Source organism: Balaenoptera borealis (assembly GCF_965194805.1).
Source record: "Balaenoptera borealis genome assembly, chromosome: 20".
Classification (NCBI taxonomy): domain Eukaryota; kingdom Metazoa; phylum Chordata; class Mammalia; order Artiodactyla; family Balaenopteridae; genus Balaenoptera; species Balaenoptera borealis.
The window spans coordinates 60370879-60396576 of record NC_138879.1 but is presented as its reverse complement, the minus strand read 5'-3'; the positions used below and the strand labels follow the sequence as shown (position 1 = coordinate 60396576).

Here is a 25698-nt window from a genome sequence, read left to right as displayed (position 1 = left end):
CAAAACCTTTAACTAGGGACTTCCCTGGTGGCGCAGTGGTTAAGAATCCGCCTGCCAATGCAGGGGGACACGGGTTCGGTCGCTGGTCCGGGAAGATCTCACATGCCGCGGAGCAACTAAGCCCGTGCGCCACAATTACTGAGCCTGCGCTCTAGAGCCCACGAGCCACAACTACTGAAGCCTGTGCGCCTAGAGCCCGTGCTCCGCAACAAGAGAAGCCACCGCAATGAGAAGCCCGCACACTGCAACAAAGAGTAGCCCCCACTCGCTGCAACTAGAGAAAGCCCGCGTGCAGCAACAAAGACCCAACGCAGCCAAAAATAATAAATAAATAAAATTAAATTTTAAAAAAACCAAAAATTCTTTAACTATTATTACTGCTGCTGGAGGTGACCCCTCTGTCCTCCATTACCTTACTTTGTTTATCTGTCCAATCTTGCGCCAACACTTTCTGTCTTACCTGATGTAGGTCCCAGTCTTAGCTCCTTTACTAGACTGAACGTCCTGGTAAGCGTTTCGCTTGGTATACAAGAGAGGCGATGCAGAGCCACTGGATGCACGAAGCTCCAGGAAGCAGTTCAGACCCCACACCACGCAATCCACGGGCACAAGCCCTGCAGCAGAGACGCGCTGGTGTTCCTGCCCCCAGCCTGCCCCCAATACTCTGGGTGCAATTAACTAACTGCTCACCCATCTTTTCATCTAAATGAATCCAAACTGTACTCCTGGAAAAGGACGATTTGAAAGCGTTTTCCGGCCCACACAAGGAGAGCTGTGCACGTCTGCAGAGCACCGTGGACCTGGCTCGGGGACTCCCCATGTGCGACAGCCATTAGGACAGGACCACTTGAAACTTGTTTCAGAGGAGAGAGTCGGACGGCACGACGGAGCACTCTGCCTTCCTCCACGCTTCTCGGCCCTCACACTGCGGCCCGTCCTGGCTCTGAGCCGTGCCCTCCACTCGGGAGCCACTTTCCAGGACCACGGGCAGCGCGGATACAGGAAAGGCCCGGTAACCACATCAGATGGAGCTTAGCCACCGGCGTGCGATGGGCAGACCATGCGTTTGACCCAACAAGGCCAGGGAGCTCGAGTGAGGCCAGGCACGAGGCGGGGTGATCGCGGCTCTACGGACCCCCGGACCGTGAGCCTGAGGCTCTGCAGCTCAGGACACCTTGGTGGGTGCGTTACCGCTACAGAAGGGCCCCTCTGAGCAGCTTTTTAATGTCTGTATCCTGGGGCCTGGTGCCCAATACGCACTCAAAACGCCTGCTGAAATGGACTGAGGGAACGGTTTAGGTAGAAGCCACAGCAGCTGCTGAGTGAGGAAAACGAGGTCCAAGGAGACTAACAGTTGTGGTCAGCTACAGAACGTGGCCTTTGACGCCACCCACCCAGGACAGGGCTCCACCCTGGACCCAAACCCAACCTGCCCGTTCCCCGCAGCCAGCTCTGCGCCGCGCGGACTGGGGACCACCGAGGTGTTCACACCCCCTGCCTGCCTCCTCCACCTGTCTCCAGGCAAGGGGGCCTCTTCTCTGCCTGTGCAGTTCCCACCCATCCTCACCAACAGCCCTCAGACTCAGACGCCGGGCGCAGGCCCCAGCTCCTCTGAGCGCAACGGCCACCCGACAGCACTCACAGCCCCCACGAGGCAACTGAGCACCAGCGCTGGGGGGCCTTCTGGTGGTCGTCCTTGTCCCACACATCTCTGTTCCCTCTCCTGACCCCATCAACCCCTTGAGCACCGGGATGGCTATGAAATCCCAGCTCCCTCTGACCAGCTGAGCCGTCCTTCCGCCTCGCTGAGCCTCAGTTTCCTCATCTCTAAAGTGGGAAGGACAATAAAGCGAACTTCACAGAGCAGCTGTAAGGAGCACGTGATGGCTGTAGAACTGCTTCGCGTGAGGTATACCCTTGCTCTTAGCCGTTAGCTTTGTTGCTGTTGTTTTATTTCTGCATCCCCCTCCCTCCCACCAACCCCCGGCACATACTTTTAAAAGAACACTAACAACACTAAATGTCGCGAGAGTCACTTTTACACTGTCACAACAGCACAGAAGACACGTTAGTAACGCACTCTGGCCTCTAATCATTTATCTGAACTGAGCTGTGAAATTACCGAGGTCTTGCCTGCTGGCTAACTGGCAATGAGGAGGCTCCATCCTCTTCACGGTCAAGTGTTTTGTCCACGGGACGGTGGACGCGGGGCCTGTTCACAGATGGGCCCGCTGCCCCACACAGCCTCTCCAGTGTGGGGATGAATCAATCTCCGCCCCCCCACCAAGCAAACTAAGGCTCAGAAGGGCTGCACAATTTTCTCGGGTCCCACGGTTGAATTGGGCAAAGCAAAATTCAACTCAGGTCTTCCTGAGAGAAGCACGCTCTTTCCCCTTGCTATATACCTGTACATCCCTTACGTCTGTATGTTTTAAAGTCCCCTTTAACTTATACTCCTCATCAACTACCTTGGCATTTCAAAGGTAGTAACAGAGCCTCCTACGGTAAAGGAGACAGAAAAGAAAAAGAAAAAAAATTCCCCAAGTTTACTGGCTCCCTCTCATAGCTGACTGGAATTCAGTACCCAACTGAGAAATGAGTTTCTGGAACACGCATGCAGCGAAAGAGCAGCTGAGGAAGAAGAACGGGGGTGGGAACCTCGAGAAAGGTGGGGAAACACTCTCCAGGGCCCAGGGCCCAGGGCCCCTTATCAGAGACCCTACACCACAGAGAAAAGAAAGGCTCCCAAATGCCAGTTAGCCAACGGGAGAGGCCTCAGTAATTGCACAGGCCCCACTAAAGGCTGAAAAGTAAGCTGTAAATTTATAAGTAAAGCGAGAAATAAATCACTACAGCCTAATCCAGCCAGGCCCATAAGGACTCCAAAGGTCCGTGCTCATGAAAGACATTTCACCAGTCCTTCCACCAACCAGGAAGAACCCAGTTTTAAAAGAAACCAATCAACATTCTAGACTGATCACACTTCGCATGAGCGCCCACCTTGGGTGAAAAGGCAAGCTGCTTTTCCAGTAAGGAAATTCCATAGGGCGGGCCCTCTGGCGGTCCTTCACCTGCACCTCGGGCTTTCCTCGCCCGGGACGCTGGTCATCCCGGGCGCCCAGAGCCCCCCATAGGATTAGGACTGCCGAGTAACCCTCTATCTGCCACCTAAGGGTTCACCGCTGGCAGACGCAAGAGCGCAGGGAAGTGACAGTCACCGTGCAGACAGGAGGACCACGGACATCAAGACCCCGCCTCTGACAGACGGAACTCCAGACCCGACAGGGCAGCGACTCGCACAAGGTCACGGGGAGGGTCGGCGGCAAGGCTCCCCGGCCGGGCTCCCGTCGTTAGACGGCACGGCCGCCCCCGCCCCCGACAGCCTCCCCAGGAGCGCGCCCGGCCTCCCGCTCCCCGCCGAGGGCGGCTCCGCCGGGCGGGCCCGGGGCAGGGAGCCCGCTGGGAAAGCGGCGGCCGGGCCGGGGCGGAGGACTGGGCCCCGCCGCGCAGGGACGCGCGGAGCACCGCCCAGGCCTCGGGGCGCCGCCGTGGGGGCCTTACCGAGGCACTGCCCCACCGGCGTGCTGAACGGGTTCCCCAGGAGGAACTCCATCTTGGGCGGACGGCTCGGCAGCGGCCCGCGCGCGTCAGCCGCCGGCTCTTCGCGTCCCCCGCGGCGCTCCCTGCCTGACTGACACTTGCCCCGGCCCCACCCTCAGGAAAGCCGGTGTCCGCCCCTGGCCCCGCCCCACCGGCCTCTATTGGGCGACGGCTTCCCTGCCCTCTTCCGATTGGCCCCCACAGCTCCTTCCGCGAAGTCACGCCCATCCCCGCGGCGTCCGATTGGGCGGGGCGGTGACCTAGGTCACAGGAATCTCCGTCACCCCCCCCCCCCGGCCCGCCTCCCAACGCGAGTCTGTGTATTTTGATTCATTTATGTATTGGTCAATCCAGGGAGTCCTTAATGTTATTGGACAAGAGTCCAGTCAGTCACCCAAGAGGGGGACAGGGGATGGGCAAAGCTAGTAAGTTCCCCGCCCATAGAAAGTGCTGATTGGACAAGCATTTGTTTTCTCTACGGCTAATTGGTTCTGGGAGGCTTTCCCCGCCCAGAAATGTGATCACGTGGTCGTCAACTTTAACCCAGGATGTCTACTCCCTGACTTCCCCCTAGCCAAGGAGTGCGGCGCTTGGTTCCCCTAGCAACCGGGCTCAGCGAAGAGGTGCCGGCTGCGTACAGTGCCGGCGACTCTGAGAGCCCGGGGCCGAGAGGCTGCGGGAGGACTTGACCTTTTCCCGGAGGAGCCCGCCGGCCGCCCCACCTGGAGGAGAGCGCGCAGGCCCCTGGCATCCCCTCCCGGCCGCACGCCGATCAGGGCCTTCAGGCCTTGTGGGGAGAGAAGCTGAGGAAGCCTTCCCTTCGGGCGCATGCCCCAGAGAGACCTTTGAGGTCCCACCCCCGGCCTCCGGGCCAGAGAGAGGTACCCGGCCCACCGTTAGATGCTTCTTCAGGAGGGCATTACTGACCCTCTGTCCGACCTCTCAACTGCCGCTAACTTGTTCCTCTTCCTTAGACCTAGACTTCCTCTTGGTGAAGGGTTTTGGCTTGGAAGGTGGATGCCCGGGTCCATGTCTGTCCCTTGTCAGCAGCTCCCTTCCCAGGCCTCAGTTTCCCTGTCTGGAAAATCAGGGCATTAGGGCTCCCTTCTCTAATGGCTCTCAGAGCTGACCTGTAATTTGATCATGAACGTGCTCTAGCTCGCAGTGAGCACTCAGTAAAGGGTGGGGTTTCTCTTATTAATTCACGGCCAATAGGCTCTCTATTTTCCAGGTCCAGTTGATCCCAAGGTCTTGTTTCACAGGACAATTCAGGATCTGTTTCTCTGTGAGGAGGTGTAAGGTTCTCTGCTGCTTTCCCCGCCCACCACAACACTATTGTCAGGCAAGTCAGCAGCCACCGGGGCTGGGTGGTGGTGAATTACTGATAAAACCCCCTTGGGAAGGAGTGTTGGGGTTTTGGCCCCAACCCCGAACAGCTGTGGGAAACAGTGTGTACTGTGAGAATGACCCACAGTGTGCCTGGGCACAGTTGAGTCGTGATTAGGAAAATGGGCTCTGGAGGCCTGTCCTCCTGCCTCTGCCGCGTACTAGTTGTATCCACGTGGGCATGTAACGTGACCTTTCTAACCTGCTTCCATTTTCTTACCTGAAAACTGCGGAGAATCAGTCCTTCATGTAAATTAAGTTCCTAGAGGTCTCTAAAATCCACATCTTACCTCCACCGCCGTCACCTCTCGCCTCACGACTCTTGCTGTTCTTGGTACTACAAGCCAGAATGAGCTTCTTAAAGTCTGATCACGTCCTTGCCCTTAGTCAGCCCCAGGAGCTTCCCGGGGATCCTAGGATAACCACCACACTCCTGCAGGCCTCTCCAGCCCTGCATCGCTTCAGCCATAGTGGAACCTGTCTCCTCCTCTCCCACCTCAGGACCCTCACCACGCAGACCCCTTTTCCTTCTTTCTTGCTTGTCCTCCAGGTCTCAGCGGGGTCTCCCCTGGCCAGCACAGGTCCCTGCATGTATGCTGCCACAGTCCCCTACACCTACAAACTTGTCATGGTTTGTAATTAAAGATTTGTATAATTGTCTGATTCAGGTCTGAAACAGAGATAAGGAGATCAGTTTTATTCACAGCGTGTAGCGGCTACTCATTACATGTGGTGTTTTCCAGAGAGGATGAACCGGCTGTGCAACATGGAGCCCAGGGTGATGGATGATGAGATGCTCAAGCTGGCCATTGGGGAGCAGGGCCCGCGAGACGAGGCTGGGCAGCTGGCCAAGCAGGAGGGCCTCCTCTTCAAGGACGTCCTGTCCCTGCAGCTGGACTTCCAGAGTGCGTATCCTGGGTGGGGTGGGGCGGGGCGGGGCGGGGCGGGCGCAGGGGGCCCCGATTCCATGCGTGGTCCGCCGTCCGCGGTCGCACTCGGGCTGCCTGCGTCAGAAGGCATGGGACCAGCACGGGCGGTTTTAAAGCCTGATGCCGAGCGTGGGTAGCACCAGAACAGCCACAACACTCCCAGTTCTGAATAAGAACAAAACAAGGTAACATCCTCCCGTTCCAAGTCTTAAGTGAGCCCCAAAGGCCACGCTGGTCCCCAAACGTGGGGGGGACCTAGGAGGGTGGTCTGCGTGGCCAGGAAGGTGCGGGGTCAGGGGAGGGCCACGTGCTGGGGGAGCAGCTTCAGAGGAGGGACTGGAAACAGAAGGGGGGCGTCCCCTCCGGAGCACAGGACAGCCTGGGGGAGATGTGGCTCGGGACCAGGCAGGTCCTCAGCACCCCACCTGTGAACCGGCGTGACTGGAATCCGTGTCTCAGGCGCTGGTTGGGAGGACGAGACCAGACAGCACAGGCCCGGTGCCCGGCTCACTAAAGGAGGCCAGCGAGTCGGGCAGAGGGTGTAGGTGAGGAAGCAGGACGGGTGGGCGGGGGTCCCATGACCCCTCATGTCCGGCGCGGGCCGGTCACAGCAGAGGGACCGGGCTGATTCACGTTCCTGCTGTGTCCTGGGCCTCCACGCTGGCCTGCCGGGTCACCCAGTCGACCACGAGGAGTTACTGAGTCAGCCCGGGGATGTGGTGCGCACGGCAGGCCCGGCCCGGCCTCATGGAGCCCGCAGGCCGCCCAGAACAGGGGGGCCCCCCCGAGGCTCTCAGCGGGAAAGGGCTAAAGGGAAGGCGGAGTGGTCTTCAGACCTCCTTCTGCGGCCCCTCCCCCACTATGTAGCAGGTGCCTGTCCCGGGCAGGGTGCTCCTCTGTGCACCAGGGACTCGTGGAGCTGACCTTCGAGGGAGGGGGACACGTGTGCTGTTGAGAGAAGTAGAGCCAAGAGAGGAGAGAAGGGGGGTGGGGTGCAGTGTGGTCGGGCGGGCAGGGGCCTCAGCACATAGGTGACAGGTGAGCCAAGACACGGAGGAGGTGAGGCTGGGAGCCACATGGAGCCCCGGGCAAGTCGGTCGAGGCAGAGGGAACAGCCGGTGCCAAGGCCCTTGGGCAGGCGCACCTGTGCGGACGCAGGTCAGAGGTCGGGCGGGGATCAGCTAGCATCAGCCTCGGGGGCGAGAGAAGGTGTCTGGCTTTGAGTGCGTGAGGCAGGAGCCCAGGGAGGTCCTGAGCAGAGGAGGGACGGGGGGCCATGACAACAGGCTGCCCCAAGCCGGTGGCAGCAGAGGCAGATCCCGTGTCTATGTTGAAGACTGAATGGGCTTTTTGGGCAGCCCTGTCATGCTGTCAAATACATCTGGCTCTTTCGTGTCGTTCTGGCTTTTGCACGCGAACTGCTGATGCCTAGAGGAGAGCCAGCACACAGGTGCGCCAGGCAGGGTGCCCAGGAGTGGGGGAGCCACCCAGGGCTGGTGTCTGCAGGGTCAACCACACCCAAGGCCGTAGGCCTAGGGCCAGGGCCAGAGAAGGAAAATCCAGACCAGGAGATCCAGGGGCGGGGCTGGGCCCTGCCCCAGAAACACAGGTGGGGCTGGTGTCATTCCAGGAAATGTGGCCACAGAGCTGGGGAAGAGACCCCATCCCAGCCGGCCCTGGGGACCGGGAGGGACGGGGCCCTGGGTCAGAGAAATGCTGCCCACCGCCCCCGCACCGAGACCCAGCTTGGGGTGGGCAGCTGGGAGGGGCGCCTGCCCGTCTGAATGAATATTGCTGCCCGGAATATGTGACTATTAAGGGCTTTTTTTTTTTTTTTTAAACTCCTTTCACTTCTATATTATTTCAGTTCTTTTAATGAGCGTATTCTAACTTTATGTTTTGGGAATCATTACAGAAGCAAACGTAGAAAAAGGGGCATGTAAACAGCAGCTCTCTGTGGTTTCTAAGAGAACCGGGGACAAGGTCAGGCGTCTAGAGTTTCACACACAGTGTGTGCTCGTCACACTAAGCGTCACTCAGAGCTCTTGGCAGCTGTGGCAGAGACCAAGCCCCGCCGGGCTCAGGAGCAAGGGGGTGGGTCGGCTGCCTGGCCAGGGGGTGGTCTTCAGCGGCCGTGGGGTCAGGCACTTCAGTGACGTCAGGAGCTGCCTCTGGGGGGCGATTCATCCCCTCCCCGTATATGGACATTCGGGGCCTCGTCCTCGGGCACTCGCACAGCGTGTGATTCCAGGTGGAGACATTGCAGGGTCAGTGGGCACAGACATTAACTATTTCCGTCCATGTGGCCCGAGCACCCTCCAAACGGCTCCACTAGTTGACTGGCCACCCCTGCAGCCTCAGTTCTGTTTGTCACCCCGGGGGGCCCTGCCTGTGCCCTGTGTCCTGAGCCCAGGTGTTCCGAGGGGGAGCCCTGTGAGTCCCCGCCCTGGAGGGCCCGCCCCCCTCCACCCTGCGTGGGCCCACCCGGCCCTGTGGTGACCCCAGACGGCAGCACCAACAGGGACCCCGAGCTCCGCGGAGCTGGGCCCACACCTCCAGGGCTCCCTGTGCTCCGGGGAAGGCAGCGGGGCTCTGGGGCCTCTCCCACGGTCAGCATCAGTCATCCGGCCCCCAAGACGCTGGAACTATACCCTAACCCTGACCCGGGCCGGAACCAGCCAAAGCGCGTCCAATGTCGTTTCAGACATCCTCCGCATCGACAGCCTCTGGCAGTTTGAGAACCTGCGGAAGCTGCAGCTGGACAACAACGTCATCGAGAAGATCGAGGGCCTGGAGAACCTCACACGCCTGGTCTGGCTGGGTGAGGCCCCCGCGCGTCCCCCAGCCCGTGGTGACGCCTCCCGAGGCTGCCCCCAGGTGAACTTCCCTGCCAGCCCCGGGGCGGCCCCAGTGCAGCAGGAGCTCCGTCTGCTGGGCCCGCGCTGGGCAAAGCTCAGCACGTACGTGCTTGGACACCGCAGGGCAGAACGTCTGCCCCAGCTGTCAGACCTCCGGGAGGTCTCATGGCAGCAGCCTGGACTCCGTCTAGGTACTCTAGACTCAGGCTGACAGGTAACTGAGGGCCCTGCTATTTGGGGGGCCCAGATCAAACCAGAACCAACCACCCCCGTGCTAGCGTGCGCTGAGCACTTTCTACCTGCTAGGCACGGCCCGTGCGCTTTCCGTGGGAGGCCTCCTAACCGCACAGCAACCCCACTGTGGACGGGAGCAAACTGAGGTCACAGCGAGCAGGGGGCTCGCGTGACTCCAGGCGTCCGGCCCTCACTGCCAAGGCGGCAGGAGCTTTGCCGAACTGCGTCCACCTGCCGGCCTCGGGCGGCATCCTCATGTCTGGCAGCGGGCACCTAACGAGGGGCGGGGCTGGCTGGGAGCTCCCGAGCCCACTGAGAGGGCTTCCTTGGCCCTCCCAGCCACCCTAGGGGCTCCAGAGGCCGGGGCACCGCCCAGAGCTCCATGACCAAGACGCAGCAGAGCTGGGACGAGACCCATGCCTGTCTGATCCCAAAGCCACGTCCCCTCCATCCTGTCAAGCTGCTTCCCAATACAGGCAACCTGGGGCATCGAGGTCCCTCCCAGCTTGCAGGACACTCAGCTGTGGTTGTGAGGATGGCCGCCAGACCACAGCAATCCCCCCGGGGCAGGATTACAGTGTCATCTCACGGGTGCAGAGGCTGAGGGGCTGGTGGACTTGGAGCTGCATGTACCGGCAGCAGAGCAGACCAGAGCCAGGACTCCTGACTGCCGGGCCCAGGTCTCGCCCAGACAAGCCCTCCCGGCAGCCCAGCACCCGTTAATGCTGAGTCCCGGGCGCGGCGGCCCACCTGCACCACCAGGAGATGGAGGAGGAGGGGGGCGGGTCAGCCTAGACCCTGAGCCTCACCCCCTCTGAAGGCCCTGCTTTTAGGCAAGAGCTCCCAGGCCCTGCAGTCTCGCAGACATAAAACAAGGGTCACGGGTCCCCATGAGATGCCCCTGTGATGCCCAGTGTTCTGTGGGGGGGGGGGGGGGGGCGAGAGAGCCAGAGGGGAAAGTTCTGGCAAGAGGTCAGGCTACCCCCTCAGAGAGTCAGAAGCCTGCCTTTGTCCAGCCACGTGCACTGCCCCCGCCTGCAAGCACAGGCCCGGCTGGTGGCCCGGTCAGCTGTCCCGGCGCTGGGGGCGAGCGGGAGCCGGCTGGCACTGCCCCCAGAAGCTGACTGTCCACATCTTGTCCCAGCTTTACACTCAGGCCTGTCCTGTTGGTAGCTTGAAATTGGCCACAGTGGGAGTATTTACACCACCGAAGTCAGCAAGCGCTACAGCTCAGGGCTGCCCGCGCCTACCCCCTTGTTAAACGTTTACCAGCACGCCTGCAAAGAGCAGAGCCCGGCTGCAGGCGCGAAAGGAAGCAGGCTGACCCGGTTCAGGTCCCGCTCTGCCAACGTGCTAGCCGGTTCTGTACACGTTACCTCTGCCCTCTGCACCCTACCTTCCTTACGTGCTCTTGATCTTGAGCACGTGACCACCAGGCCCCTTTGAACCTTGGCTCCCTCAGCCCTAAGATGCAGGCGATGACAAACGAGGAAACGCCCGGGGAGGGCCTGGCGTAGGGAGAGTGTCCCGGGTGAGCGTCCCCTGAGGCGCCAGGGAGGCCAAACCGACTTCCTGAGTCCCCTTTACACATGAGGGCTTTAGCTGAAGCTCTTGAAAAGTTCCCAGTTTGGGCCTCTGGGCCATCGGTGTTCAAGGACACCAACCCCAACCAAACCCCCAAACCCGTGGTGGCGAAAAAGCAGTTTTATTCCCAAAGACGAGAAACTTGGGCTAGAGGGGGTCCTGAGGTCTCAGCCGGGGCTGGGCCTGGAGTTTGGGGCAGCCCGGCCCGCACGGGGCTCCCCCACCCCAAGGTGCGCTGCCCCGACCCACCAGGGAGTTTCCATCCCAGAACAAGGGCCGCACAGACGCGAGCCTTTGCCCGAGTCCGGGGCCGGGAAGGTGGCAGCAGAGCCGGGGGGGCGGGGGGGTTGGTTTCAGGACGGTCACCCTAACCCGGAGCCGTCCTCCAGACCTGTCCTTCAACAACATTGAGGCCATCGAGGGGCTGGACACGCTGGTGAACCTGGAGGACCTGAGCCTGTTCAACAACCGGATCTCCAAGATCGACTCGCTGGACGCGCTGGCCAAGCTGCAGGTGCTGTCACTGGGCAACAACCAGATCGGCAACGTGATGAACGTGAGCGAGGGCGCCGGGGGGCGGGGGGCCGCGGGCTGAGCCTCCGACCTTCCCCTTGTCCCAGAAAAGCCAGAATTCCAGACTCGATGACGTTCACACACCAGCTTAGCCCACGAGAGCCCACGTGTGGGTCCGTTTGTGCCCCTGTCCCGGTGGGATCTTTCCTTCCCTGCCCCCGCACTCACCCAGCAGACATTTGCTGGGGTGGGGACCCCTCGGCCGTGGGGCGTCTGGCTCGTGCTCACTGGGGACAGAGGCCAACAGCAGCCCCGGGTCACTGGAAGGGTCGGGGTGTGGGTGCAGGGCGGTGCCCAGGGCCAGGCAGCAGAGCGGCGGAGGAGAGCCGTGGGGGGCTCTACGCTGTGTGTGCCCAGGGCAGGCCTGCGTTTCAGAGGGAACACCCCCTCACCCCCGCATGAATGAGTGCAGCAGGGATGGAGGTTTGCCTGCGGACCAGAGAGGCTCCCCCTGCCAACCCTCCCTGTGAGCTGGCAGCAGGGCCGGGGCAGGGCCCTGGGTGCCGCTGGGTGACCCCGGGGCAACCGGAGCCACCGTGCAGGTGTGTGACAGACACGGCTGCCGTGCGTGATGGGGGCTCCGTGCCGCTGGGCGGGCGTCCAGAAGTGAACACCTAAGGGCCGGGGCCCAAGCATCAGCCCCAGTCCTGTCCCCGCGGCTGAGCCACGTCCCGGCGTTAACTCCCTCCCGGCCTCGCTGCAGGGTGGGGCTCGGGGTGAGAGCAGGGGTGAGACGGGCGCTGCAGCCGCGGGCGCTGCAGCCGCGTCCATCGCAGCCACAGCCGAGGCCGGAGCAGGGGGCTGCGTGGAGGGGGCGGGCCCGCCTCTCGGCTCAGCTGCCCTTGGCATCGCCCTGGGCTGATGCTCCCCAGGGCTGGTCCAGCAGTGCAGGCCGCAGGCTTCCTCATCCACAGCTAGCAGCACAGAGAGCAGGAGAAACCTCCCCCACGGTGCCCCTCGGTGTGACGGGCCCTCACCCACCCGACCGAGACCAGAGGGGTGGGCGGGCCAGGCGGTGTAGGTGAAAGGCCTGGGGCGGGTCAGGTGCCGGCTGCTCACCTGTGTTTGAGGGCCAGACCCCGGAGGCCGTGTGGTCTGGGAGGCTGTAAACCCAACCCACCTCTTGTCAGGGTTCAAGACCTGATTGCTCAGCTGCCCTCTGCCCTGCGGGACCGGGGCACACAGGACAGCTGAGGGAGGTGTAAGTGGAGAGCTGAGGTTTAACAGGCTCCCGGCCGCCTGGCCTTGGGCCGGGGACTCAGCGCCCGGGGCCCGCGTGCCCATCTGTAAGGGAGAGCGGTGGCCTGCGGGGCAGGCCGGTGTGAGGGCTGAGTCAGTTAGGGTTGAGTGGCTGCTACAGGACCGGGCACAGGAGAGCTCTGCAGGAAATGATGCTTATTCAGGGATTTTCAGATTAACGGCACACCCCAATAGCCCCAAATCTTGCTTGTGAAAACCTTTCTGAGTGTCTTGAGCTGTTCCTGTCTGGGTCGGTCCAGTACCCAGGGCCACACGTGAGCAGATCCCCTCTGACTTGTTGTCCCTCGGACACCGCAGACTTTACTGGACGCAGGTCCAGGCCTGGGCGTGGAGGGGACGCTGGCTCTCAGGCCATGCCCCGCCCCGCTGTGGACGCTCCATTCCCTCCCCTGGCCTTGCTGAGTTCCTGGTGCAGGACGCTCTTTCCTGCCTCAGGGCCTTTGCTTGTGCTGGTTTTGCTTCTGGGAATGCACTCGCCCCTGCTCTTCCCTGGCTGCTCCCTCAGGCCTCAGAGGCCTCAGTCCTAACTGAAAACCCCCCTGTCGTGGTCCCTAAGGCCCCCCTCTCCACCCCCTCCCCCTTTGAGTTCTTCTAACACTTACAACAAACAGCAATGAGTCTACTTACTTTTAAAACATTCTTGTCCCCTGCCTTAGAGTGCCAGCTCTTGCTATAAGGGCTTTGTTCCCACTGTGTCCCTAAGGCCTGGCACGTGCCTGAGGCCTGGTAGGTGCTTAGTGATCTTTGTTGAACGAATAAACAAATGACAAAGACACTCCTTCAGGAAGGCACAAGAGATGCTGTCAGATGAGGTACTGGCATCTTGCTGACTTTCCCCCGGTTACTAACAACAGGAAGAATAAACGGCCGTCAGTGGACGTCCCACTAGCTGCCACCCAGTTGGTCCAGGCCAACTGTAAATCAGGTTCCATTGAATTTAAGAGCGCTGGGCCTTGCACAGCACTTTACAGCTGGAAAAGGCCGCCCGTTCTGAGAGCAGCAGCGATGGGCACAGCCAGGGCGTTACGGGAGAAGGTGGAGGCCCTCACAGTGTGTGGCATTTGGTCCTCTCGACACCTACGCACCACATCCCTGCACCCACCTTACAGAAGAGGAGATGGGGACCCAGGTCCACGGGTCCTGGGCAAAGCCCGTGGCTCCTCCCTCGTGGCTCCGCCCAGCGCGGGCAGAGGACACAGGCGACCCCCCTCCCCCAGGTCATCTACCTGCGGCGGTTCAAGGACCTGCGGACGCTCAGCCTCTCGGGGAACCCGGTCGCCGAGGCCGAGGACTACAGGACGTGCGTCTGTGCCTACCTCCCCGACCTGGTGTACCTGGACTTCCGGCGCATCGACGACCAAACGGTAGCGTGGCCCTCGTGCGTCCAGCTCCGCGGTCAGCGTGCAGGCCCCGGCGTCTGGGGAGGGGCGCGTCCACAGGAGGAGGGGAGGGCGGCCCTCCTCGAGGTGCCTTTACTGCCCCCGTCGCTGGCATGCCACCTCCCACCTCGAGGCCGCTGTCTGCTTTTCTGGGTGAACAAGTCGGGGGACCAAGCGAGGGTGGGCGATTAGCGGGGTCAGCAGCTCAGGGTAGAGTCAGGACTCGCTTCCACGCCACGACCGCTCACGGTAGCGCCCTCCGAGCCGAGGGCACCGGCCCCAGAGAGAGGCCCCCGGGACCCCGCGGCCGGGGTGCTGAGCGGGGAGCTGGGCCCGGCGGTCTGGCAGCAGGGCCGGGAGGAAGCCCCCTCCCCAGTCCACTGCCCAGCCCGGCCTGGCCGCCCCTGCCTCTATCCCGCCCCCTGCTGTGAGCTTCCCGCCCTTCGCAGCATGACGCTTGTGGGTGCTCTGCCCCCTGGAAAAAGAACCCCGCCCGACACGAGGCCTCTGGCGGCAGGACCGGGATGTCCCTGCGTGCTGGGCGCGGGCGGTGGGGGGACAGGGACCTGCCCACCCCTCCCCCTGGGAGCTGGTGCTTTTCCTGGGAGAAAGGAGCCCGTGCCTGGGGGGGCCCTGAGCTGATGCGGGGCTCGGGGAGAGCCCAGCGGAAGCAGGCAGGGGGGCTGGCCCCCGGGTCTCGGTGCTGACGCTGCCGTCCTGGCTGCCACACCGCCTGCCAAGCGTGGAGCCCTCCGCTCACGGGCGTCTTCCTGGGGGGTCCACGGAGAGCAGCCGGGGGCGGGGTGCCCAGAGAGTTGCCCCTCCTCCGACCATGGCCTTCTCTTGTCCCGGAACAGGACAAGAATCTGAAATCTTGAATTCCAAGACTCTCAAGTCTTTTTTTTTTTTTTTTTTAAATATTTATTTATTTATTTGGCTGCGCCGGGTCTTAGTTGCAGCACTTGGGATCTAGTTCCCTGACCAGGGATCGAACCCGGGCCCCCTGCGTTGGGAGCGCAGAGTCTTAACCGCTGGACCACCAGGGAAGTCCCAAGACTCTCAAGTCTTATTTTTTGCATTTAGACAATAATTTGAAAGGCAGCGTGGGCTCAAATGCTTGGAATAGGCCGAAGAGCTGCTGGGGTGTATTTCACTCATCATAAAACCATGCACAGGGATTTCCCTGGTGGCACAGTGGTTAAGACTCTGAGCTCCCAATGCAGGGGGCCCAGGTTCGATCCCTGGTCAGGGAACTAGATCCCACATGCATGTCGCAACCAAGAGTTTGCATGCCACAACTAAGGAGCCCACGTACCGCAATTAAGGAACCAGCACAACCAAATAAATAAATAAAATAAATATTTTAAAAAACCCCAAAAAACAAAAAACAAAACATGCACAGCCAGACGCCGCACGGTTCCCAAGCCCCTCCCCAGCCAGTTTCTCCTCTTCCCCAGAAGATTCCACAGGGGGCAGGCCGCCCAGCCTGGCACCGCGTTGTGCTGCGGGAAGCAAAGCCCCCTTCCGCAGCTCAGAGGCTTTGCCTGGAAGCACCAAGATCAGTGATGAGGGAAAGGTGGTAAGAGCAGAGCCCCGCGAAGCAGGGGCACCTGGACCCCCGTCCATGCTGCTGCCTGTCCCCGGGCCAGCCCCAAGCCCCTCCCTCACCTGCTGGTGCTGCCAGGCTCGGGCAGCAGGACAGCCGGGCCCAGCCGAGGCCGACCAGGGCTGAGGGCAGGCTCCCGGGGTGCCTCCCCGTTTCCATCGGGCCCAGGGCTGTGCCTGAAGGCTGGCGCTGCCCTGAGGAACGGTGGACAGTCCCAGCAGAGCACACGAACGGGTGGGGGCTGTGAGCTTGGGGGGCTTTCTGTGTCGCGGGGGGGAGACAGGCAGGAGGGCGACGCTGGGATGCAGGGCTTGTCCTGCTGAGACGGAGGCCCATGGAGAACCCTGTGGTTTTCAGCAGAGTTCAGGATGTGATGAGCATTCAGGGACCTGGAAGCTGGCATGGGGCTTACAGCGTAAGAGGGAGAGGGCAGGGCACGCAGGCCATGGTCCTGAGAGAGAGGAGGGGGCGGGGGTGGGGGGGAGCAGATACCGGAGCACAGAGGGTCGGCAGTGCTTGTACCTGAAGCCTTAGCACAGGCAATGTCACCTGGGGCTCCAGCAGCCCCCAGCGCAGGCAGGGGGATACGCAGGACGGGTGGAGGAGGGCCAGAGGTGGCAGGGCCCAGAGCCGAGGGCCGAGACCTCACGCCCAGGCCTGTGGCTCGGGTACCCACTGCACCTCTCCCTTGTGCAGCCCTACAAGGGGGCCAGAGCCTGGCCGGGGAGGCCTGGGGGAGCGGCCGAGTCTGCGCTGGGCGCCTCCACCCCAGGGATGTCCCATGGACCCTCAGCCTGCCCGTGCTGCTTCCCCCACTGATCTCCCTGAGGCTCAGAATACTTGGCAAGGGCCGCGGGGAGGGGATCCCCGCCCACGCTGGCGAGGCCACGGCATGGCAGAGGCCAGCGGCTAGGAGGGACCCCACGACCCTGGTGACGATGCCGCTTCGCGATCCTCCAACAGAAAGAGCTGGCGGAGATGAAGCACCAGTACAGCGTCGACGAGCTGAAGCACCGGGAGAGCCTGATGCAGGCCCGGCTGGAGGACGAGCGGGCCCGGCGGGAGGAGCTGGCGGAGCACGAGGTACGAGGCCACGGGTGGGAGGACCTGCTCCCCGCCCCGCCCCGCCCCGCCCCGCCCGAGGATGCTGCTGCCCGTCATGGGCCAGTGCCGTGAAGGTCAGCAGGGCCCAGGCCCCCAGAGCCTGTCCTTTGATTGAGAATAGCTGGTGCCCAGGGCCGCTGGGCTGCCAGAACCTCAGTCAGGGCAGCACGCTGACCTGCCCCTCCTCATCCCACGGCCCCCAGGCCCCCCTCCAGCACAAGGGCCAGGGACTCTCTGCCGGAACCATCTCTCAGAGCAGCCCCTGTCCTTAAGACCCCTGGCTGGTTCCTGGCAGGGGGTGGGGGGGGGTGGGCAGCCAGAAAAGCTCATTCCTCTCCGTGTGCCTCTCCTCCGGCTGGACCAAGCTGGGCACCGTTCAGTTTTCTGCCTCTGGACCCCCGCCTGTGCTGGGCCCATCGCCTGCCCTTCCCCAGCCTGCCTTCCCGAGGGCCGGGCGCCCTTGGCCCCGGTGCCCAGCGTAGGGCCCTGCCCAGGGAGCCCACTGTGTCTCTGACCTCAGGCGGCCTTCGTGGAGCACCTGAACGGCCCCTTCCTGTTTGACAGCATGTACGCCGAGGACGTGGAGGGTAGCCAGCTGTCCCACCTGCCCGGCGTGGGCGAGCTCTTGCAGACATACCCTTCCGGGTCACGGCCGCCCCCAGGGCCTGGGCGTGGGAGTCCGGGGGGCTCCCCTTCCACTCTGGGCCTCAGGTGGCACACCCAGGGCCTCGAGAACCAGGTCGGCTGTGAGCGCAGGGACATGTGGGTATCTGGTCAGCAGGGCCCAGGCTGCCAGAGATGGAGGCTGGCTGACCGTGTCTGTGACTCTGACCCTCATTACCTTGTTTATGGGCTCCTGCTGTGCGCTTTGCATCCAGCATTTAAAACTGTTTCAACCACCCCATGGGGTGGGTGCTATACTGGACCCCAACTACCTTCTCGTAGTTGGGGAAGCTGAGCTTGGAGAGGGTGAATTGTCCAGGTTGCGCAGTTAGGAGTGTGGGCTGAGCCTGCATCCCTTCCCCCAGAGGATGTGGTAGGCGCTTGTCATCGTGGCTGAGGGACTCGGGGTGGACGCGGAGCAGAGACAGCGAGTCACAGAGAGAAACCCGCTCCTAAACACCCACGGCTCAGGAGAGCGGGGAGGGGTCGGCTCTCCTCCCAGCCTGGCCCTCGGCTGCAGCCCCGCCTGACCTCAGCACCTAAGCGCCCCTCGTGTGGCAGGCGCTGCAGATGTGGAACCCTCAGCCCAGAGCAGCGAGGAGGCCACAGAAGCAGCTGCGGGGCCAGGCCTTGAACCTGGGGCTCTGTGCCCCGAGCCTGCGGTCCCCTGACCTCCGCAGCCTCCCTGTGCACCTGTGGCCGCCGAGCACAGAGACGGCCTGGACAGCAGGGCCCCAGAGACAGAAACACACGCTGCTCAGCTCCCTGGCCGCTCCCCTGCCTCCGGGCTCCTGACCCCTTCAGGTCCCCCGGGGGTCTCTCCTCTGCTCTGTCGCCCCACCCCCACCATGCAGGACCCTCCCTGAATCCCTCAGGCTGAGGGTGGAGATGCCCAACCACCAATTCATACTCCAAATCCCAACTGCAGCTCTGCTACGGGAGCTGCTTCCACCCCCATGTGCGCCCCCCCAGGCAGCCGTGAGCTTCCTTAACGGCCACTCACCTACAAGGACAAGTTCGTCATCATCTGCCTGAACATCTTCGAGTACGGCCTGAAGCAGCAGGAGAAGCGGAAGGCAGAGCTCGACACCTTCATGGGGTGTGTCCAGGAGGCCGTCCAGGAAAAGCAGGAGCAGGGCAAGCACAAGATCGCCAAGTTCGAGGAGAAGCACTTGCTGGTAGGCCCTGCCCCGAGCCCCTTCCCTCCTCCCGCTCCAGGTGCCCACCCGCCAGAGGCCCGGCCCCTCCACCGCTGACGACCCGAGACCCACGGGGCAAGCCGCTTGCTTTCGGGTCAGGCTTGATACAGGGAAGGAGCCTGATCTTCCTCCAGATGGGGTGGCCACGACCACAAACACCCTTCGCCCCCCAGTCACGCCTGGTCACTCAACTGACACTGCGTCTGCCGGCCGAGCCCCCAGGCCCCTCGTCAGTGAACGGCTGCTACTGGGTGCGGCTCGGACCCCCGTGCTCTCCAGCCCACGAGCACCTCTCATTGCAGACGGACCTGGCAGCTACTTGCACACGGGATGCTGCGGGGGTCCAGCTGGCTTCCCCCAAGACAGGGCCCACCTTGTGTTCCAACCTCCCCCGCAGAGCCCCGCTGGGCTGGGAGTCAGCCCATTGTGAGCCAGGACCTCACAGACAGCGCCCCATCCCCAGGCTTCGTGAAGCTCAGGCTCTCTGCCCCTGCACCCGAGGAGACGGGAGTCACTCGAGGTCCCACGGTGACCCAGCCGGGTCCCAATTCAGGTCCACATGAGTCTGAAGCCATCGTTCCTTCCACGCCTAATAACTCACCAGCTGGTGGAGCCTCTGCTCTGACAGCCTCCGACGTGGAGGGGGTGGAGCTGACACTCAGACTTGGGCAGTCCGACCCCAGAATCCAAGTTCCGGCCCACAAAACCAAATTGCCACCTGTCACTTCAGGAATTACACTTAATTGTGGATTCCTAAAGCACAGGTTTTGTTTCCAGAGTTTAAGCTCCATCCGAGACGAGTCTGAACTGACCAACTTCGAGATAAAGACGGCGGAGTACAGCGAGGACATCACCGAGCTGGCCAACGTGCTCATGACGCTGGAGATGCAGCTGGTGGAGCAGCTGGAGGTGAGGCGGGGCCCCGGGAACACGTGTGACGCGGCGGCCCTGCCCGGCTCCTGTGCGGGAACCTGGCGAGGGAGCACCTTCCCGGGGGCCACTCGGCGGGTCACACGAAAGCTTTCTGTGCTTCTGGTGCTTTTCAGTCATTGGGATGACAAGTGGCCCTCGTGCAGCATGAGGGGTGAGCTCGCACCTCTGGAATGGTCTCCCCGTCTAGGAAGAGTGCAGGATCTCGGCAGGGAGAGTCCTTTATTAGACCCAAGGGGCTGTCGAGGAACAAAATGGACCCCGCCCTTCACCCCCCACTCTGGGATAGAACGAAGGCTCCCGGCACTGCAGCCGGTAGTCGCTGCATCTCGGGGCGAGCGAGGAGCCTAACGAAGTGCCGCTACGTGAAATCCGGGGCGGCCAGGCCGACCTGTGTGTCTACCAGGCAGCTGGCGGCCGAGGCCGCGGCCTGCAGAGCAGCGATGAGCGGAACCTCCCGCGTGCTGCCGTGGCCCCCCAGCCAGCGCCTCCTCGATGCCTCCCTCGGCCAGGTTCCCAGCACGTCGCGGAGCAGACGCTCGCTCCCCGCCGGGGAGGCTCCGGGCCGCAGAGCACGTCTGTGGGGCATCGGGAGGCTCAGGCAGCGAGCGGCTCCCAACCTTTCCGAGCAGGAGGACCCCCTTGTCAACATCCCGCAATTCACCAGAACCTGTGCTTGACTTACTAGCCGCCAAAAAGCTACTAAGTGGAGCCGTGCTTTTCAGTGGCCCTATGTTTTTTTCATTACAAGAGGGTTTACACACATTTGAAAAATGTATAATTAGCTCAGTCTGTAGACAGTCCTCGGATTCAGGCGCATTCCCTGTGCCGTCGGCCCACCCTGCAGCCCCTCGAGTCTAGAGTAGGTCGGGGGCGTGACCCACGCTGTGGGCTCACTGGGTAGCAGCCCTCCCCAGGGCCTCTGGGTGAGGCCCGGGCGCCTTGCTCCGCATTCGATGCAGCAATACAGGGGTGTCCTCAGGGAGGGAGGTGGGAGCCTTGCAGGTGAGAGGCCTGGGGTAACAGCCGGCATTCCCGAGGGTTTCCTCTCTGCCAGGCACCTTGCAAAGCATTTTGTGTGAAGAAACCCGTTTCTGCTTCACCACAACCTCGTGAGACACGTACTATGCGAAGGGAACCCATTTCACAGGTGGGAAGCTGAGGCCCAGGGAAGTTAACAACGTTCCGAGTGACAGCCAGTAGTGGAGCTGGCAGGCAGCCCGGCTCCTAGCGACCCTCCCGTTTCTCTGGGGGCGACGCAGGCAGATGCCACTGAGAACCCCAAGGACGGGGTGAGCTGTGTGTGTGCCTGTTGGCGGGGGGCTCCTGGCAGAGAGACCAGCACAGGCAAAGGCCTGGAGAAGGCGTCGCACTCAAGCCCCGGGGGGTGACCGAGGCAAAGTGGCTGGAGGGTGACGGCTGGGGGCAGCCGTCGGGAGAGGCAGGGTCGGCTCACAGCGCCACCTGGGGAAGGTCAGGTGGGTGGTCTTTACCCTCAAGGTCTGCGGTCACTCTCCGCTGAGTGGTAAGGAGCACTTTTGCTCTGGTGCAGTTCGGTGGAGTTCATGTCTAAATATGCGTGTTCTTTATCATTTCCAGGAGACTATTAACATGTTTGAAAGGAACATCATCGACTTGGTGGGACTCTTTGTCGAAAACGTCCAAAGCCTATATCCTTTCCTTGATGCCCCTCTGCGGGGAGGCGCTGCAGGCCGCGGGGCTCTCAGGGCCCGCACCACTGCTCCCCGCCTGCAGGGGGCTGGGGGGAGTCGCCTGCATTTTAAACAAAAGGCACAGAAGGGTACAGCTTCTTCACAGCTAAGCAGGATGCAACTAAGTGGGGTCCCTTCCAGGTGGCTCCCTGTGCGGTCACATGCCTGCCCCCTCCCACTGCCACCAAGGAAAACAGCCCACCTTCAAAGGATGCAGATTTGCCAACCACCTGGAATGTTCGAGGAGTATTTCCGGACCCTCAGCACAAAGGCGCCCTATGAGAGTAGAAGTCTGGATGCCCACTGGGCGGCTCCGCAGGCCGCTGCGTGCAGCACGAGTCCTGGCCCGTCTGCGCTCTAGTGGGTGACTTCACCGGGACACCACACCCAGAATCCACCCTCCCCCGGTACTGCAGGTGCACACGCCCTGGGGGTGGGGCGACCTCTGTGCTGAAGCCACTGACAAATACATCATCTACAAGGAGATGGGTTAAATGTCAGGTTAGGAACCAACATTGGGGGCACGCCTGACCTTTTGCCACCTGAACTCAGGGCCCTGAAGTCCATCCCAGTCCTGCCCTCCTGGGCCCACAGTCCCGCTGGGTGACAGAGCTATGGGAGCAGCCAACCGGAGGCCGGGCCGGGAGACTCCCTGAAGGAGGGTCCACTAAGTGAGGACCTGAGGGTGGGCCAGAGGGATGGGCTGGAAAGGTGGGGAGGGCGTCCCAGGCAGGCTCAGGAGGCAGCCTAGGCAAAGGCCCAGAGGACGGGGAGAGGCAGTTCCAAGAGGAGGCCTTTAGGTCACAACGGAGTGTGAGCGCCGCCAGCACAGCAGGGGCGGGCCGGGACTCCGGCTGCTGCGCTGCGGGGAGAAAGCGCTGGAGGGGAGCGGACCAGGAGGGACCCAGAGCGGGTGCGTGGCGGGCGAGTCGGAGGGCCCTGAAGGCGGGGATGCACGGGGCCCAGCACAGGGGAGGGCGCGCCCGGCCTGCTCCAGCCCGGCCTTGGCTTAACTCGCGCTGCACGATGGCTCAGTGCCGGGACCTGGAGAACCACCACCACGAGAAGCTCCTGGAGATCGCCATCAGCACCCTGGAGAAGATAGTCAAGGGCGAGCTGGACGAGGACCTGCCGGACGCCGTGCGCTCGGTAAGCGCGGGGGTGGGGCCGGGGCCGGGCCCGGTGGGCGGGGCGGCCCGGGCGCCAGGCAGACGCAGCCCCGCCCCGCAGCCCCCGTAAAGCCTGAAAAACCTGCCGGAGCTTCAGTCTCCTCATCTGCAAGAGGGGCGGTAGGAAGGCGAAATAGGCTAACAAGCAAAGCAGCTGGTGGGCACCCAGTGCAGCCCAGCTACAGAGGAGCTTGTGATAATTAAGTGCTTTCAACTTACCGAGAGGTTGCTTTCCCAAAGCTCATTTCTGTGGGGCTTCTGGCACCTTCTAAGAGAGGCAGCGACAAATAGAGGTTGAGGTCCGAGATTTCCCCGGAAGGTCGTCTCAGCCCCGAGTCTCTATGGCGGGAAGCACTGCTGGGGTCTCTGCCCGCTCGCGGGGCTCCAGGTCTCCTGCGCTGGGGGCCGGCAATGGGTGGGCTGTGTCTCTGCGAAGGGCACCCACTTTCCTTCCTTCACCATTCCCTGCCCCCCTCACCGCTCTCCTCCTCCGCGTTCCACCAAGGCAAGCTACCACCCCCCTTTGCGGGACCCTGGCGTTACTGCTCTTCTCCACGCAGCAGCCAGAGACCCTGGGACTCCTTCCCCCCAGTGAGTCCTGGAGCAAGGTCTCCGCCGCGCCCCGCCCCCTGACACACTCTTCCCCCAGGCCTCTGTGCACCCGGCTCCTCCCCGTCTTTCAGATCTCAGCTCACACCCAGCTCCTTGGAGAGGCCCCCCATCACCTTCCCAAAGGCCCACTGTCTCTCCGTCACAGCCGTTCATCCTTGTCAGAGCCGCTGTCACGGTTCCAAGCTATCGTGTTTGCGTCGACTTGCTTAGGTTACTCTTCACACTACATACAGGCCCCCGGGGAAGGCAGGAGTGGCCTCTTCCCCACTGCGCTCAGCCCCCGCGCCCGGGGTGCCGGGTTCACCACGCCCTCACCACGCCCACTGTCAGGTGCTGGCGGAGTCCCGCAGGCAGGGACCAGCAGTTCCGACCCCGCAGCCTCTGTCAGGGGCCGAGACAGTCACCAGTGCAGCGGCAAGGTGGCAGGGCCTCCTCAAACACCCAGACACTGGGAGAGGTCACCTTCCCGAGCCTGAAGCAAGGCTGCCCCCAGGAGCCCACCCTGGAGCCGCCTGGCAGACCACCTAGCGGTCGTGGAGTTTTTGACGCAAGGCTCCGGGGTCTGTGACACCTCTCTGAGGACTGGGACACGCAGAAAAGGAGGCCCCGAAGTCAACGGGAGGTGAGCAGCCTGGGCGGGTGCTTCCAGGGTGGCTCTGCACCTGTTCCCGCGGTCCCGGGACACCCAGGCTGCTGACTGGGTGGGGCCCGCACGGGCTTGGTTAACTCACCAAAGGACCCCGGAAAGTGGCTTTCCCACCCGGTCTACAGATGGGACAGCTGGGGAGACAGGGTCTCAGAGGAGTTCGGTAAACACCCAAGATGTGTTGTGAGGACACCTCGTCTTGTGAGGACGGGTCTGGATTCAAACCTTAGTCTGAGATGCCGAGCCCGGGCACTGTGCCCTCACTGTAGACACAGTGGGCGTCTGGGTCTGCCCGTGGCCCCAGGCCCCAGGGTAATGGGGCTCTGCCCCTGGGCCAAGGGGCTGCCTTGGGCTCCCGGGCAGCACTGGTATCGGGTGCCACCCTGGAGGCCTCACGGGGCAGCCAGCCGAGCCCGCTGGACACCCCTCCCTCTGCAGGCCCATCAGCTCTGTCCTTTAGGAACACCTGTAGCAGGAGATGCTACACCGTCTCCTTATGTTTAAGCAACAAAACGTGGGGTAGCAAGCCCTGACTGTAAAGCGGAATAATCACAAGGAGCTGACAGGGACCGAGGGCCTCCCGAGGGCCAGCTGCCTGAGCAGCTCTGGATGTGTATTTGCCCTTTTCATCTCCAAGCCGACACAGTGAGATAGGTGCCAGTGTGGTTCCCTTTCACAGGCGAGGAAACCGAGGCTCAGAGATGACAGGGAGCGTGTGGGTGGTGGACATGGCAGGACAGGGGCTTTCAGACGAGGCCCTCGGCGATAAAGTCTGGTTTCTGTTTCTAACCATCAGTGAGCGTATTAGTAACAGGGTCTCAGAACACTCTTTTTGCAGAGACGCTAACATTTCAAAATCCATAGACTGTATTCTGGAGATCATTAGGTTAACCACTCCCGAAGGAGAGAGAAACCCACGTGTACACACCCGCCCGTGCCCTCTCTACAACGCAGAGCTTTCAGGTCCCTCGCCGTCGCTGGCGACACGAAGCGCCTCCGCTTAAAGCTGAAGCAGCCGCCAGTGAAGGCCTCCCCACTCTGGGAAGTGACCACATGGACCCGCAGCCGCGCCAGGCACATGTGGCCTGTTCACGTGTGAACACCTGGAACCAGCTGGGCCTGGCGAGGGCCGTGTCCCACAGCGGGGAAGCGGGTGGGAACAAGGCAGGAGCCCAGATGGGACCCCAGGTCCGACTGGGTTGACGTGAGGGGCAGCAGAGACCCATTGGTTTGTGGGACTTCTGTCCTCAGAGGAGCCCTGTGCCCCTCGGCCGGCCTCGTGCTGCCCACCCGACGGGCAAGTTTCAGGCAAGTCAGACTGGAGAACCTTGGTGAGGTGGCTGGGGCGGCCCTGCCTTCTCTTGGGGAGGGCACGCTCCCCACAGGGACTGCCCCGCCGCCCAGGGGCCCTTTCCGGGCACTGGTGCTGCTGGGCCGACGGCGTGGTCACCCGAGACGGGCCCGAGGAAGCAGGATGCGGGCTGGGTGCCGCCTCCACCTGCGGGGAGCTGAGCCCCGTCCCCTCTGGCTCCAGCGCCTCTGCGCTCAGGGCGGGTCCAGGCCCTCACCTGCTCCTCCTTGCTCCCCAGCTCTTTGTCGACAAGGACACGATCGTTAACGCGGTCGGGGCCTCACACGACATCCACCTCCTGAAGATCGACAATCGGGAGGACGAGCTGGTGACCAAGGTCAACTCCTGGTGCGCACACCTGGTGGACAAGGTGAGCGCGGCCAAGGGCAGGCGCCTCCCAGCAGCAGTACCCCACGCTGGAGGCCCGCCCCCCGCCCCGGTGCAGACGCGCACGCAGGACTGGAGCAGGGAGGAACGGAGTCAGGAAGGCAGGCTCACGATCCCCGCCTGACAGGCCGGCCGCCGTCTGCCCCTCAGATTCACAAGGACGAGATCATGAGGAACCGCAGGCGCGTGAAGGAGATCAACCAGTACATCGACCACGTGCAGAGCGAGCTGGACAGCCTGGAGTGCAGCGACCTCCTGGACTAGGGCTGCGGCCCAGCCCTCCCCCCGACCCCCGACCTTCACAGGCAGAGAGAAATAAAGGACTTTGGTTACCTTTCTCCATCCTCTGTGTCCACATCTGAGCAGCTGGCGTCTTCTGAGAGCGACTCCTAGGCTCTCGGCCGCCCCTCCGCGGCGCCCAGGGCAGGCCCTTCCCCAGATACAGCTCCCAGCACAGCCTGGGGGCCCGGCCAGCCCACCGAGGCGGAGGCCGCGGGGACCCAAGGACCCTCCACA

At 62.5% G+C, this 25698-nt stretch overlaps 2 protein-coding genes across 14 annotated transcripts in view; one reads left to right on the top strand and one right to left on the bottom strand.

The window, feature by feature from the left end:
• TOM1L2 (target of myb1 like 2 membrane trafficking protein) overlaps positions 1–3715 on the bottom strand; it is an 87824-nt gene extending 84109 nt beyond the window's left edge. For all 7 annotated transcript variants that reach the window (XM_082373045.1, XM_082373046.1, XM_082373047.1 and 4 more), the window contains exon 1: positions 3562–3715. In XM_082373045.1, coding sequence (XP_082229171.1) covers positions 3562–3613 — 52 coding nt within the window. In that variant the 5' untranslated portion in view covers positions 3614–3715. The remainder of the gene's footprint in view (positions 1–3561) is intronic.
• Positions 3716–3963: 248 nt separating this feature from the next.
• Positions 3964–25524, top strand: DRC3 (dynein regulatory complex subunit 3). Of its 7 annotated transcripts, XM_082373044.1 has the most exons (14): positions 3964–4481; positions 4863–4942; positions 5730–5891; positions 8620–8736; positions 10981–11147; positions 13642–13788; positions 16373–16492; positions 17034–17146; positions 18180–18354; positions 19153–19284; positions 20905–20964; positions 22032–22166; positions 25034–25165; positions 25333–25524. In XM_082373044.1, exons 3-14 carry the CDS (start codon positions 5735–5737, stop codon positions 25444–25446), a joined length of 1569 nt encoding a protein of 522 aa, XP_082229170.1. In that variant the 5' UTR covers positions 3964–4481; positions 4863–4942; positions 5730–5734; the 3' UTR covers positions 25447–25524. The 7 variants fall into 7 exon arrangements, with proteins under 7 accessions (XP_082229170.1, XP_082229164.1, XP_082229165.1 ...); XM_082373038.1 differs by lacking the exon at positions 25333–25524 and having other exon boundaries at positions 20905–21377; positions 22053–22166; XM_082373039.1 differs by lacking the exon at positions 25333–25524 and having other exon boundaries at positions 4832–4942; positions 20905–21377; positions 22053–22166.
• Positions 25525–25698: the final 174 nt, after the last annotated feature.

What these genes read in the sequence shown, in the direction of transcription:
- DRC3 (XM_082373040.1), top strand. Translation starts at nt 5,735, where the DNA reads ATGAACCGGCTGTGCAACATGGAGCCCAGGGTGATGGATGATGAGATG. An exon ending in CCTGCAGCTGGACTTCCAGA is followed by an intron (nt 5,892 to 8,619) that starts GTGCGTATCCTG and finishes ATGTCGTTTCAG; the next exon opens with ACATCCTCCGCATCGACAGC. An exon ending in AGCTGGTGGAGCAGCTGGAG is followed by an intron (nt 19,285 to 20,904) that starts GTGAGGCGGGGC and finishes TATCATTTCCAG; the next exon opens with GAGACTATTAACATGTTTGA.